Here is a 13,498-nt window from a genome sequence, read left to right as displayed (position 1 = left end):
GTTACACTCTCCATTGCTCAGTGGCCTGAAAAAATCATTCTGAGACCTGGAGGCTCTTTGACCATCTCCTGCTACCAGAGTTACAGTAACCTTGCCTATATGTTCTGGTACCAGCAGCCTCCAAGAAATGGTTTGAAGTTAATAGTCAGTAGTACTTCTTGGAGGTATAACTCTTATGAGGATGGTTACTCTGAGGCCAAGTTTGAAGTAACCAGACAGAATACTGATTACTCTCTGATGACAATCAAGAATGTGACAGCCCAGGATGCAGCCACGTATTTTTGTGCTGCGAGCGGTCACACGGTGTAGCAACGGGGTTGAACACCAAGATAAAATCCCCAGCTTCTCTGAGTGAGAGATGGAGTCTTTGAAAAATGTGAGACAGTCAGTAGAGGCACAGAGGAAGAGCAGAAAGAAGACTTCATAGAGGTTGGGGCAATAGACCCAGGATATTTTGAATGGGGGAGAGATAGAGCAGTGCAGCAACCTCTGTCTTTGAAGGCAAAGACAGAAATACAAACCCATAGATCAGCATAGCGAACTGAGGCACGGCTGGTATGGTTAGATAAGGCCACAGATATTTCTGATGGTTAGTACTCCAGGGGCACAGTCATGTCCCAGGGCACTAGTTCCCCACAGATACTCCCACAGCACCAGTAAAATAATACAGAGCTGCCGGAGAATTCAAAGTTCTTCCCCATAGTCCTGATCTACACAGAACTGAGGTGCCCAATGAGAAACTGATTGGTATGTGAGAAGAGCTCAGCCCCTGATTATGGACTTAGGAGGATGGGGCCAGTAACTGTGGAGGAAAACATACCCAGGGGACCAGTCATACCTGCTCATCGTGGAAGGAACAGTCCCTTGGCATCTTTACAAGCAACAGTGTACACTGCAGCATTTTATTCACCTGCTTCACACACTACTTAATTGCAGGATCCCTTTCTTCCCTGCCACAGGAATGCATACAGTTCTGAGCTGGACCCAGGCATCCCTTCACGGCAAAACTTCATAGGCAGAGAAAAGAAACCACAAAGAGCTGCTGTTACTTGTGAGAAACAGCTGAAGGCAGAAATTTCCTCCCATTGTGCCTCTGTCTCCATTGCTTGCAGAGCTGAACTTTTGATGAACTAATTGCTCTTCTGTGACAGACCTGGAAAGCTGAGGGTAGGGTATTATTAGGGTTCCCTCACCTGCCATTGCCTGTCCATGCTCCTGCTTTTATTGCACAACCTAGGACTTACCTTTTCTCCAAAGGAAGGCAAACAGCCATAAAAGAGCAAAAGGTGTTTTTAAGAAAGTGTGGCTATACCCTGTGTATTTTGGATTCTGTTTTTATGCTGCGACCCTGACAGTCTGCATACCTACCACTGAGCAGGAACCAGTTGATTGTTTCACGTGTTCACGTGGAGGGCATGGCATAGGAAGCACTTGGCTATCACAGGTAGCAAATGTGCTGCTCCATGATGTGGCAAAGCTGGATATGGATATGCTGAAGTGACACGCACTGTGTGATCACAGCAAGAAAAGGAGTGGGAGGCTGTAAGAATAGCTGGTAAGAGCAAGGAGCAGGAATCAGCTGGGAGCAGGTCCTGTAAAAGATCCTCACGCTGCACGTCACCAGCACTGCTGGAAGACTCCTGCAGTGCCAAGGACAAGATGGATCACTCAGTTTCATGGCAGCATCCAAGTCTCCTGATAAACCACACTACATAAACCTACCTGTGCTCTGAAAGAAAGTAAACAGTTCTGGGCTAGGGAAATCCAGATGTGTGACACCCTTGGAGCCAATATTCTCCTGACTTCAAGAACTGCTCAGCAGCAAATGTAACACACCACTCCTTGCTCTCAAGGAGTGCTCCTCTGCTCCTCAGAACACCCTCAGGTCCATGATCTCCTCCCTGTTCATGGCAGGCTACAGACAAACAGCAGGGGAGCACTGGGAAAGTGTTGTTTCTCACATAGCAGAGACATACTGAGATCCTTTTTTCTTCAGCCTCTGATCTTTTTGAAGAGATCATCTTTGTAAAACATGTTCATGCTGATGCTGTTTGGAATTATTGAATTATTACTGCTGATCCAAATTCCCTGGGAAAGTTTCAGGAAAACTAGTTCATGGTGGAATTATGAAGAAATATAAACACTTTGGTGGAGGCCTTGGGGTGATTTTTTGGTTTGGTTTGGGTTTTTTGTTGGGTTTTTTTTGTTGTTTGTTTTGTTTTGTTTTGTTTGCTTGGGTTTTTTTGTTTGTTTGTTTTTTGTATGTTTTTTGTTTTTTTTAAATTCTGTTTTAGGAAGTTACCCATTCCTGAAAAGCATGTTACAGCACTAGCTCAGACCTTTTTCATAAGCACTGAAAACCACATTTTCAGCTCTGGTAATACAACAGAGGAAGGATCCTTTTTACTTCTCACCTCCACAGCACTTTGAGTTTTGAGTGGCAAAGGCAATTTTCAGGCCTTGTGATAACAAACTTATCAGTCACCTTCAACCTACAGCAGTTTAATGAAATGGCTCTTGAGTGCTCACAGCTGTGCAATTTCCAAGTGGCAATAGCAAACCACAGAGATCTCTAGGTTCATTGCCATTGTGAATTCTGTGATTACAGTTCCCTCTTCCAGCACTAGGAGACATTTTTCTCCCATGCAGTACTTCTTTGGCCAGAATGAATTGCATCTGCACAAAAAGCCACTATTCTAAGTTTCTCATGAAACAGCTACTCTCCTTGTCTCATGGCTTGTCCTCAAATTTGTTCAGATCATTAACCAGATTCCTTCTTCAACTGTCTTATCTTTTCAGTGCACAGATAGGCCCTTAAAAAGAAAAATGGAGAAAAAGAGAAAAAAGAGAGAAGGGTAGAACCCCAGAAGTATCCCAATTGTTTGCAAGATGCAATATCAGGATAACTGAAGGTCATTAGAATTAATTATGTGTATTTCATTAAAAGTGCTAGGGAGAAAAGAAGCAGTTGCAATAATAATTTTGAATCTTATATTCAGAAAAGAATGGAGAGTGGCATAGGTTCTATATATAGAGTTGTATGGAATAGAACAGAATATAATCCATATGTAGAATAGGCTAACTAGGATGTATCTGGCAGGCTAGGAACAAACAGAGTGTTCATGAGGTTTATGCTTAACTACTGGTTTTGTTTTGAGAAAAAATGGCTGGTGGAGATGTCTTGATTTCTGTAAAAGTGAATTAGAGCTCCCAGGAAGATTAACCAGCAGGGAAAATGCATGCCTGTCTGGAAAACTGAAGAAACTAAGATATGATTAAATACAATTTCTGTGCCTTTGCTATCTTGATCTATCATCTTTGCTTCTGACTAACAAGATCTGAGTTGTGAAATACTGTGCTCCAGATATTGAGAACAACTCCTCAGAATGAAACAGTACAGGTGTGCTTCTGCTGGAAATCCTTCTGCAAAGATGGCCCAAGTTATAGCCGCTGATATAAATGGGTCAAAAAATCCCACATGAACCCAGTGATCCTAGGTTCCTGTCTGGCCTCCAACACCCAGACCCTCTCAATCATGGAACGACAGCTCAGGATTCAGCCAGCAATATACTGGTCTGCGAGAAATTCCACATTTGTGTCAGCAGCTCAGAACACTGACTTGTGGACAAGCTAAAGCAGACCTTGGAGGCACATAAAGATTTAGCTTTGCTTTTACTGGCTCACCAAAGAAAGCATCCCAGCCGGACAGTCCCTTCTCTCTTCCCTGCCCAGACCTGACAGACAAATCAGGGCAAGGGGAGGGGCATGGGTCTCTCTTAACTCTTGTCTAACAGTGAGCAGGAGCACACTGTCCTGGGAGAGCTGGAGGGCCATGCTGGCTGTTGTGCTTGCTCTTTTACCTGGTGAGAGACAACAGATCCATCTGCAGCAGGGCTCTCATCCAGGCCATGCAGGGCTACTGCAAGGTAGAGGACCCCTTTGGCCATCACCTGTACTCCTACTCCTCACTCTCTCTTGTTATCTCTTATTAATGCAGGTGTTGGGATTGGAGCCTATATTGCTCAGTGGCCTGAAAAATTCATTCTGAGACCTGGAGGCTCTTTGACCATCTCCTGCTACCAGAGTTACAGTAACCTTGCCTATATGTTCTGGTACCAGCAGCCTCCAAGAAATGGTTTGAAGTTAATAGTCAGCAGTAGTACATGGAGTCTTAACTCTTATGAGGATGGTTACTCTGAGGCCAAGTTTGAAGTAACCAGACAGAATACTGATTACTCTCTGATGACAATCAAGAATGTGACAGCCCAGGATGCAGCCATGTATTTCTGTGCTGCGAACGATCGCACAGTGTAGCAACGGGTTTGAACACCAAGATAAAATCCCCAGCTTCTCTGAGTGAGAGATGGAGTCTTTGAAAAATGTGAGACAGTCAGTAGAGGCGCAGAGGAAAAGCAAAAAGAAGACTTCATAGAGGTTGGGGCAATAGACCCAGAATGTTTTGAATTGGAGAGCAATAGAGCATTGCAGCAGCCTCTGTCTTCGAAGCCAAATTAATAATCAGATCCCTCCTTCCACCATCATATCTTGTCACTGCACAGATATGTCCTGAAGAAGAGCTGTTGCTTAACTTTATGGAGTTGTGGTCAAATGCATTGGATATTTATGAAAAGCATCCTAGTGTCTCTAAAACAAGTCTGTAAAGCTCAGGGAGTCTCTGTAGACTGGCCTGCTTCTTTGCACCTGCTTCTTCTGTAAACTCCAAAGAATGGAGGACAGGTATGACTGATGCAGTTTATAGTTTCCTGTAAAATTCTCCCAGCAAAATAATATAATTGTTAGAAAATATATCCCTAAATGTTTATTCCTTACACATTGTTGTTTTTCCTTGTCTGAAGTCTTAGGCAGCATAGCCTCCAAAGCTCAAAAAGCCTCCTATGAAAGACTTGGAAATAAAAATCAAGGATCTCCCTCCCCTTTCTTTTGTCACTCATATTTATTTGAATTCATGGCCTGCAAGTCCTTTCCTTTTGACAGGTTACAAAGGAACATTAAGGTGCAACAAGACTGGTCTCTGCTGGCATGTCTTGGAAATTGCCTTTTGAACATGACCTGAGAAGCTGCTAGCACCACATACTCCTTCAAAACTAATAGAGAGGTGACTTCCTTCTTTTTAAATGAAAGACACCTCATGGAAGAGAGTCTGTAAGTGACAGTAAGTACACTAATGGAGCTCTAGACTGGAGAGGCAGACAGAATAGTCTTAAATTAATTTTAGTCCAATGGGGTTAAGTCCCTGAATAAATAGTGTTAAGGTCACAGACATACTAAGACCAAGGCAGGAAAATAATATTCCACTATTGGTTTTATTATTTAGGCAGTGACAGCAAAAAAAAATCCAAAATGTATTTTTTGGAAGAATTCCATATATACAAACAAAAGTTCTGCATAAATAGACAGAATTAGTGACTAAGTACTCCGTTCACTGTTGTAGAAGAGAGAACAACCCAGAAGCATGCTGAGATGACCAGCCCGACACCTCATGTTCTGTAGTCCTCTCTCTTGGTCCTACATGTTACATCTTAGGCTGTGTTTCCAATTCCCTTCTCTAGGACACTAACACCTCTTCCCAGCTAAACAGGCTGTATCAGAAATTATGGGTTCTTCTCTGATATCTGAAAATAATAGAAAAAATATTTTTATAGTGATTTTCCTAATAGAATGACCTTATTTTGAGGGATTTTCTTCTGTGTTTTACAGTCTATTTTTCATATCCAGACTGACTCAAAGGAAGCCATTAAAGAGCAATATGAAAAACAGATTCACTACAGATACTTGGTCAGGTTGCTAACTATGTGTCGACATTTTGTGAGACAAGACCGTGTCATATACATATAAGGGAGGGAGATAAATGTAGCCTGTTACCTCTCCCCATCAGTTCCCATCCCTTCAGACAGTCTGCAAAATGAAGACTTGCTCTTACTCCTAGATGAAGCCTTTTCATAGGCAGAGTCACAGCCCTGGGAGGATGCTCTCAAGCAACACCAAGCTACAGAGACAAACACCAGCCTGTAGTAAGCAAATGACTCACATTGCACACCAAAAATTGCAAACTGTAAGCTTGAAGTTTATGTTATCCTGGAGCTGAAGAGAGCAAGAGTAGAAAGGAAAGCAGCATGAACACGGCCATGACATTACCAAGTGAAAAGTTACTGCATTTAAAGCCAACCAATAAAAGAATAAAAAGTGTTTCTATTTTATGTATAAGAAAAAAATTTTGAGATTATAAATTGGGCAATAATGGATACACTGAGAGGTGATTGGACTATCACAGAGGAACAGCAATGGCAAAGGAAGGATGTGGTCTGTGGTTGTGTCATGGTTTAGCCCCAGCCAGGATCAAGCCCCGCGCAGCTGCTCGCTCACTCCCTACCAGCAGGACGGGAGAGAGAATCGGAAAAGCACAAGTGAAACACTCGTGGCTTGAGATAAAGACAGTCTAAGAGGTAAAGCAAAAACTATGCACACAAGCAAATGACAACAAGGCATTCATTCCCCTCTTCCCATGGGCAGGCAGGTGTTCAGCCATTCCCAGGAAGGCAGGGCCCCATCACACCTAACGGTGCTTGGGAAGACAAACACCATCTCTCCAAATATCTCTCTCTTTCTTCTTCTTCCCACTACTTGCCTCTTTCACATAGTGAGTGTGTCACCATGGGATATGGAATATTCCTTGGATCAGTTGGGATCAGCTCTCCCTGCTGTTCCTCCTCCCAAGTTCCCATGCGCCACCAGCCTTCTTGTCAGCATGAGGGTATGAGAAGACGAAAAGTCCTTGAATGCTATGTAAGCACATTAGGAAAAAAAAAACCACTTCTCTCTTGTCGACACTATTTGCAGAACAAACCCAAACACAACCTCACTGTAGCTACCATGAAGGAAATTAACTGTACAGCCGTCCGAACCAGCACAGGTAATCATGACAGTCATTCCTGGTTGACAAAAACAGGGGGTGGAGTCATGGGTGGGATTGTTTTTGTAGGAGACTGTATCATTGTGGGGACAGGGGGATCCACGATGATACATTCCCCAGGAAGCCTTTACAAAAACCCATGGGTGCATAAGCCTTGCGGCAGAGCATGTGAAGGCAGCTGCACAGAATCGTGCAGCAGGCCAGGCATGCTCTGCCTTGATTTCTCTTAACAGACCTTCTATGCTGGGACGTACTTTCATCATCTGAGAACTGAGCCTGCCCTCCGTGGCATGCAAGCTAGGAAGTTCTGAGATAACGAAATTCATTTTCACCAAACCAAACTGTGACTGCAGATGCACCTGAAGCCTATCAACCATGCAAAACTGGAATTACTCTTGTTTCCACATTCACCAATGTTTGCGACAAATGACAAAATGTTTTTTTCTTAAAATGATACAAGTGTTAGAGAAAGAATTGTGACATGTAGAAGTATCTCTCAGAGGCACTACATAAAATGTGTTGTGCTTTTCTCTCTTAAATAATCCTCCAATATCTGCTGACTGCCTCATGCCTGTGAGAGCAAAGGTTGCCTGTAATCCCTATCCCCACTGTCTCACTGCAGTTCTTCCTAATGGCTACGAAGGGTTTGTCTGGGACCAGTCAACAGATTCTTCTGGGCTCTCCTTGTGTGGATTATTTTAACTTATCAGAAAACTGAAGGTCATCCTGAAAGACTATTCAAAACAGCTGGCCTGCCATGGAAGGGAAAACAAAGGGATTTGTTTCAGTTTGTGGCCAAAGGTGAACTACGTGCATTTGACTATGAAAACCACAAAGCACATATCATTCAATATTAACTTCACAAGTTACAGAAAAGAAGGCATCACAATGCTTGGAATACAAGACTGACAGTGAGGAAGTTCTAGGAAGTTCTATTCCTAGACAGTGACAGCATTTGGATGTGTCTGATTGTTTTCGAGATGTGAAAAATGAGAATAGCAGATAAAATCAGTGACATAACATGGAGATTGGAGAAAGGTTGCAAAAACAACTTGGGGTGAAAGTAGACAAAGTATCAAACAAAACTGGGAAATGCTTTTATGAATTCTACAGGCTATACAACTGATTTCAAGCTTGTTTTCTGCCATATCCCTTTAGACAGAGATTGAGTGATGTTCAGAATGCCAAATGCCAAAATGATTTCTTAGGCTTCGCTTATAGTAAGGCAGCTGCAGTGCATCTCTTCTCTTAGCTTACGATACATCACTTTGTCACTGTGTACACCTCTGGGCTCTCTTTCGGCAGTGGCACAAAACTTACAGTAATAGGTAAGAAATTTTTGTTTCCTCTTTTAATTCACTTCAAATGCCATGTCTTCTCCTTAGAGAATTTCATTATTATCCTCCCTAACATTATTAAACCAGGTGCTCTCCTGGTGTGCTAGTAACCCTATCTACTTCAGAGAATAGAATAAGTTGGGTCCTCTAGGTAGGGACACACTTTTCATTTTGGAGAACGGAATGAATGTGTTTTCAGTAAAGAAAAAGCTGTCCCTGAAAGAATGAAGATAAGGAATGAGAGAAATAATGTGTGCATGACACAAAAAAAAGTTGTCCTAATGAATCAACACATACAAAAAATTTCCCCCAAAATATAACTACTCTCTATAATGCTGGTTCTGCTGGGGCTAGAGATTATTAAGAACAAGTCAGTGAAAAGCTGTCCATCTGTCTGGAAAGAACTGACTTACAGTTACACTTTGAAGGGGTCTAGAAAACAAAATCAAGCTGATACAAGCCTAAATTACCTTGGATCTTCCCAGGGTGAATTAAAGAATGTGTTGTCTGAGGAAAAACATGTCTGCTAGCATTTTTGGTTGATAAAACAGAAGGCAAAAATAAATGCTTAACTTTATAATAATACTAAATAGCAATACTAAAATCTCACTGCAGATTTTTAAGTCCTTGTTGTTATAGAAAGTAGCTCTCCACTGCACAGATAGTTTCTTTCCACTGTACAGGCTTGCCAGGATGGTGATAAAAACATCATTAAGGACAACGGTCTTACTATTTCAGAATACATGATAAACAGCCACTGAAACCACAGAAGAAGAATATATGATTCATTTCAAGGGAAAGGAGCTCTCAGAGAATGTTTCTTTCTCAGCCACGTTTATGGATTTGGATTGTCTTAATCTGGGAAAAAGATGGCTGATGCTCAGATGCTGAGAAATTATGGAAGAATTGATGCCTCAGATATTTGTGCCACGTTGTGCCACTACAGAATAAATTGATAACAAACAGTGAAATTCAATCTCCATAGGAAAAAACGATCCGCACATTTTTTGAAATCCAAAGTTTTTCTGAGATGACTGAGCTGGTAAAAATGAATATGCTGACCCCTCATTGACCATAGGCATTTATGCAGCAAATGTGAATAATCATCACCAAGGCAGGACAGAGAATAAAAGTAGAGACTTCCTTTCAAGGAAAGCCTTCCAGAGAAAGGGGAAGGGAAATGGAAAGGGGGCATGTTTAGGAACTTCTGTGAAGGGCAGAGTGGACCAAGACACTGTGCTATATATTAGCAATTATTTTGCATGTTTAAAAAAAGGCATTTATTTTATAAGTGAAAAATACTCAAAATGTAGAACAAAACTTATAGAAAATGTGGCTATTTAGCTAAGAAAAAGAAATTACTCAGTCTGCATATGGGAAATATATTTTAATATTCTAATATGACACCTAGATAAAGAGCTAAATGTCCTCTAAAGAAATGGTGGAACCTCCAACAACTGATTCACCTGCGCCTAAAGGAAAAGGGCTCTGGACAGAGTATATCTGATGTTGATCACAGCTGTTTAGACACACAGATTTTGGTGATGTTCCCTTACAGACCTGGTTTTTTAGGGGACCTGAGTACTTTGTGTTTCTTCTTTTGCTGATACCACATGAGAGGAGGGTTAGTCCACAGGCTTGGCTCAGAGGTCTGGGAGTAGAGGAGAAGTTTTTCTGCAGCTGCAAAATGGTGTGAATAATGAGCAGTTGTTCTTTGGCAGTGGGACAAAACTTACGGTCATAGGTAAGTAAGAAGGCAGATGTCTTTGATCTATGTGATACTGGTTAGGGGACAAGAACACTCTTAATTAAAAGTTTAATATTGATAATTTTTCATGCAGCCATGAGAACAAGATTAATGCTTTACAGGTTGCTTATTAAAATGAGATGTGCTACTATGAACTGTAGCATTTGAAAGCAAAGATTTTGAGATCTCTGTGTCTGCAGCCTTTGTCTTTCATCTCTCAGAAATTCATGAAGGGAGAAGGGAATAAATAATTTTGTTTCCTCTCATTCTCCTGGGAAATATTATAGAGGTTGGGAAAGAAAACGACCAGTATAGCAGACTAGACACAATGGGCTGCTGATCAGACACTTCTTCCAGTCCTGACTTTTACCAATCTCCTTTTTCCATTTCTAACCTGCTCATTTTCTTTTTCTTCCCAGCAGTTTTATCATTCTTTCTGTCTCCCTTTTTACCTGCCTTTTTTTTTTTTTTGTAATGGGGCAATGTTATTTTCTGAGTTTTAATCTTTTCTTTTGTGTCCTCCTATCTGTTTCCATCTCTTCATTCACTAGCCTTTAGGGCTATGAGCCAAAGGATTTCTCAGAGATACTTCTAGGATAGGGAAAAAAATCATAACGCCAAGTGCTGGGAGTGCAGGGAGAAGTAGAAGTGATCAAGCTCTCTTCATACCCACTAAAAGGAAAGCAGAGCAGTGCTAAATCCTCTCAGGAGTTACCTCTATTTAATATCAGGTCATCTAAAGTCTGTACAAGCTCCTACAGAAGCAGCCCAGGGATCTTTGCAGAGCAAGCTCTGGTGGTCACAATTAAGGCATCATTTGAATGCAAACACAAGGGCTTAGGGGACAAGATCTCTGCAAGATATTCATTTCTGCTCATTCTGCTACCTCTCTTCCTCTGCAAAGGAGAGAGTGATCAGGAAGAACATCCACACTTCCTCATGCCTTCATACAAAATACCAGCCCAGAGTAATAATTTTTTCTTTGGCTCCATTGTTTTCCCTACATTCCTTTTTCCAGCAGCACTCTACAAACCTCATGGGTTTCTCATGCTAGATGGGTCAAAAAGGCATTTTGATATAGTGTATGGAAACCCCCCTGTCTTTTAGGGTCACTGCTTAGCTTCTGAGCAACTTCTCATGTCTGCTTTGTACATTCTTCTGACTGAAGTCTGTTCTCATTAATCGTACAAGTAGGTATTAAACACTTTAGGACAGGGAAGCACATTTGATTTGCAAGTGTATAGAATCTTGCATCATGCTGGGAAGGAGTGTAGCCTAGGATCAGAGCTTCTCATACCTACAATAACCTGAGAATTAAATTACATAAAGTCATGTTTAATGTTCTTGAAAATGCATTGGTTAAGACCCAAGGCAAGATCCATCCCAGGCAGATTCACGTTACCTGCCTCAATTGCTTTTCACTTCAGACAGTGAGAAGGATCAGCTCCTTCCTTGTTTCCTTCCTTCCAGGTCATCTCATAGATGGGGGGCCAAGTAGGGTATCCCATGACAGTATAATTCTGAACACTGCAATGACCACCATGTCTTAACTCATTCTCCAGGAATACAACCCAGTTTGCTGAAGATGTTTCTGCTTATAAGAGACTCCCTTAACTTTTAAGACAATAATACAAATGCAGGCCTTACTTACAGCAAAACTAGGGACTTTTCTGCCCATTTGTTTGCTCAGTTTCTTTGAAGCTTTGTAATTTTCTCACAGAGGCAATACAAGAAATTCATGTGCTCATGCATTTCTGTGGCCAGACCTTTCATGTTTCAGTGTGATGAGTGAAAAGAAATCCTTCCACTTTCCTTGTGTGTCGTACCCAATAGCCATGAATTGTCCAATAGACAGCAGTTAAAAGGCCAGGTATTTCAGGAGTAACACGGCACAACCTCAGGACCATTTCCAAGGGGTTCTGATTGAAGAGAGGGATGGAGGCTCTGGACCATGTTGCTTTGTGTTTCAGGGAAGGATGATGAAATCATACCTCCAGCTGTGGCCATCTTTTCCCCATCAAAGCAGGAGATCCAGCAGAAGAGCAAGGCCACGCTGGTGTGCCTGGCCTCTGGTTTCTACCCTGACCACCTGACTCTGGTCTGGAGGGTGAATGGTGTGAAAAGGACCGAAGGGGTGGGGACAGACGAGTCCTCCACACAGAATGGGAGCACCTACTCACTGACCAGCCGACTGAGGATGCCAGCCTGGGAGTGGTTCAACCCTCTGAATCGCTTTGAGTGTGTTGCCAATTTTTTTCAGAATGGAACAACAGCATCAATAAACAAATTTATCCATGGTGATGCTGGTGAGTAAGAAACCATCACTTACCATGCTGTATAAGAAATCACAAATCAAAAGAGCAAGTGTTATGATATGAAACACATCTATATATAGCTTCCATACAAGGTGTTCTTCTGGCACAATTGCATACCTAAAGATCTAGGTATTAGCATATGTCCCTTCCCATTCCTGGGCCTTTGTCCCTGGGTTACCATTCTACATCTAGAGTTTCTTCCGGCTTTCCACTGAGAAATCTCTGTAGTAGAATAAATTGCACAGTATCATAAAACACCTAGTTTTAGTAGGAGGAATGAGGCAGTGTTTGATAAACTGAAACTTTTAAAATCTGTATTCTGTTTGCTCTGAAGAGAAATGTGACTTTCAGCTCATTTTTGTCTTTCAGGTTGTGCACTCACAGAAGGTACGTGTGGCTTCTCACGTAAAGGGAACTTTGCCTCTTCTCTCAGGCAATTATCAGTGTGTATTTTAATGCCAGTTTTACTGACACTAAGTACAACGTGTGGGATATATCTGCTGCATGAATAGCTTCTACTTTCTCCTGTAAGTGATTTGCATGTGATATTAAAAAAAAACAAAAACAAAAGAAAAAGAAGAAAAGTTTTTTTGAGAGCTATTTAAGCATATTGTATGTAGCTCAGCTTTGGGGTTTAGCTCTCCCCTATGATTCCATTTTGAAAATTGATGAAGTCATGGTGCCTTCCTGTAGACTGTAATTTATTCTTTATCGTCTCCTCCAGACCTTGAAACTGACTTCCATTGGGAATATTCTTGCTCAGCCAGGAAAGAAATGATCCATACTTATCCAGGTGATCCTGACCTCAAGATTCAGGATATGATATTCTGAATATTTCTCAGTATCCAACTCACAACAATTCCCATGATGAGTCACATTCCACTCCACACTGCTGTCACGTATGGAGGATATCTATATTAGAAATTACATTTCTTTCCTCTTCCTGTACATATTTACACATTCCTGTTTTTCAAGAACTTCTTGAATGCTTCAGGAATCTTAAGGCTGAACCAAGACAGATCTTGTATCTCAATTCTATGGCAACCCCTAAAGAGTGAAAAATCTTCAAGAATAAAACTTCTAGAAGGCATGTTATTCTGGGCTTTGTAAAACTTTCCTGATACAGCAGCAGCACTCATAAGGCCACTGACAATAATGAGACAAAATA

General features: G+C 41.6%; 1 gene segment (V, D, J or C); it reads left to right on the top strand.

Annotated features, from left to right (window-relative positions):
• LOC136571667 (T cell receptor beta constant 2-like) overlaps positions 1-13,498 on the top strand; it is a 35,572-nt gene that overhangs the window by 20,096 nt on the left and 1,978 nt on the right. The window contains 3 exon segments of the C gene segment in view: positions 9,973-10,012; positions 11,986-12,321; positions 12,700-12,717. Of these exon segments, the coding sequence occupies positions 9,973-10,012; positions 11,986-12,321; positions 12,700-12,717 (394 nt within the window).

This window comes from Molothrus aeneus, chromosome 2, assembly GCF_037042795.1.
Source record: "Molothrus aeneus isolate 106 chromosome 2, BPBGC_Maene_1.0, whole genome shotgun sequence".
NCBI classification, from domain to species: Eukaryota; Metazoa; Chordata; class Aves; order Passeriformes; family Icteridae; genus Molothrus; species Molothrus aeneus.
This window is presented reverse-complemented; position numbering and strand designations above follow the sequence as displayed.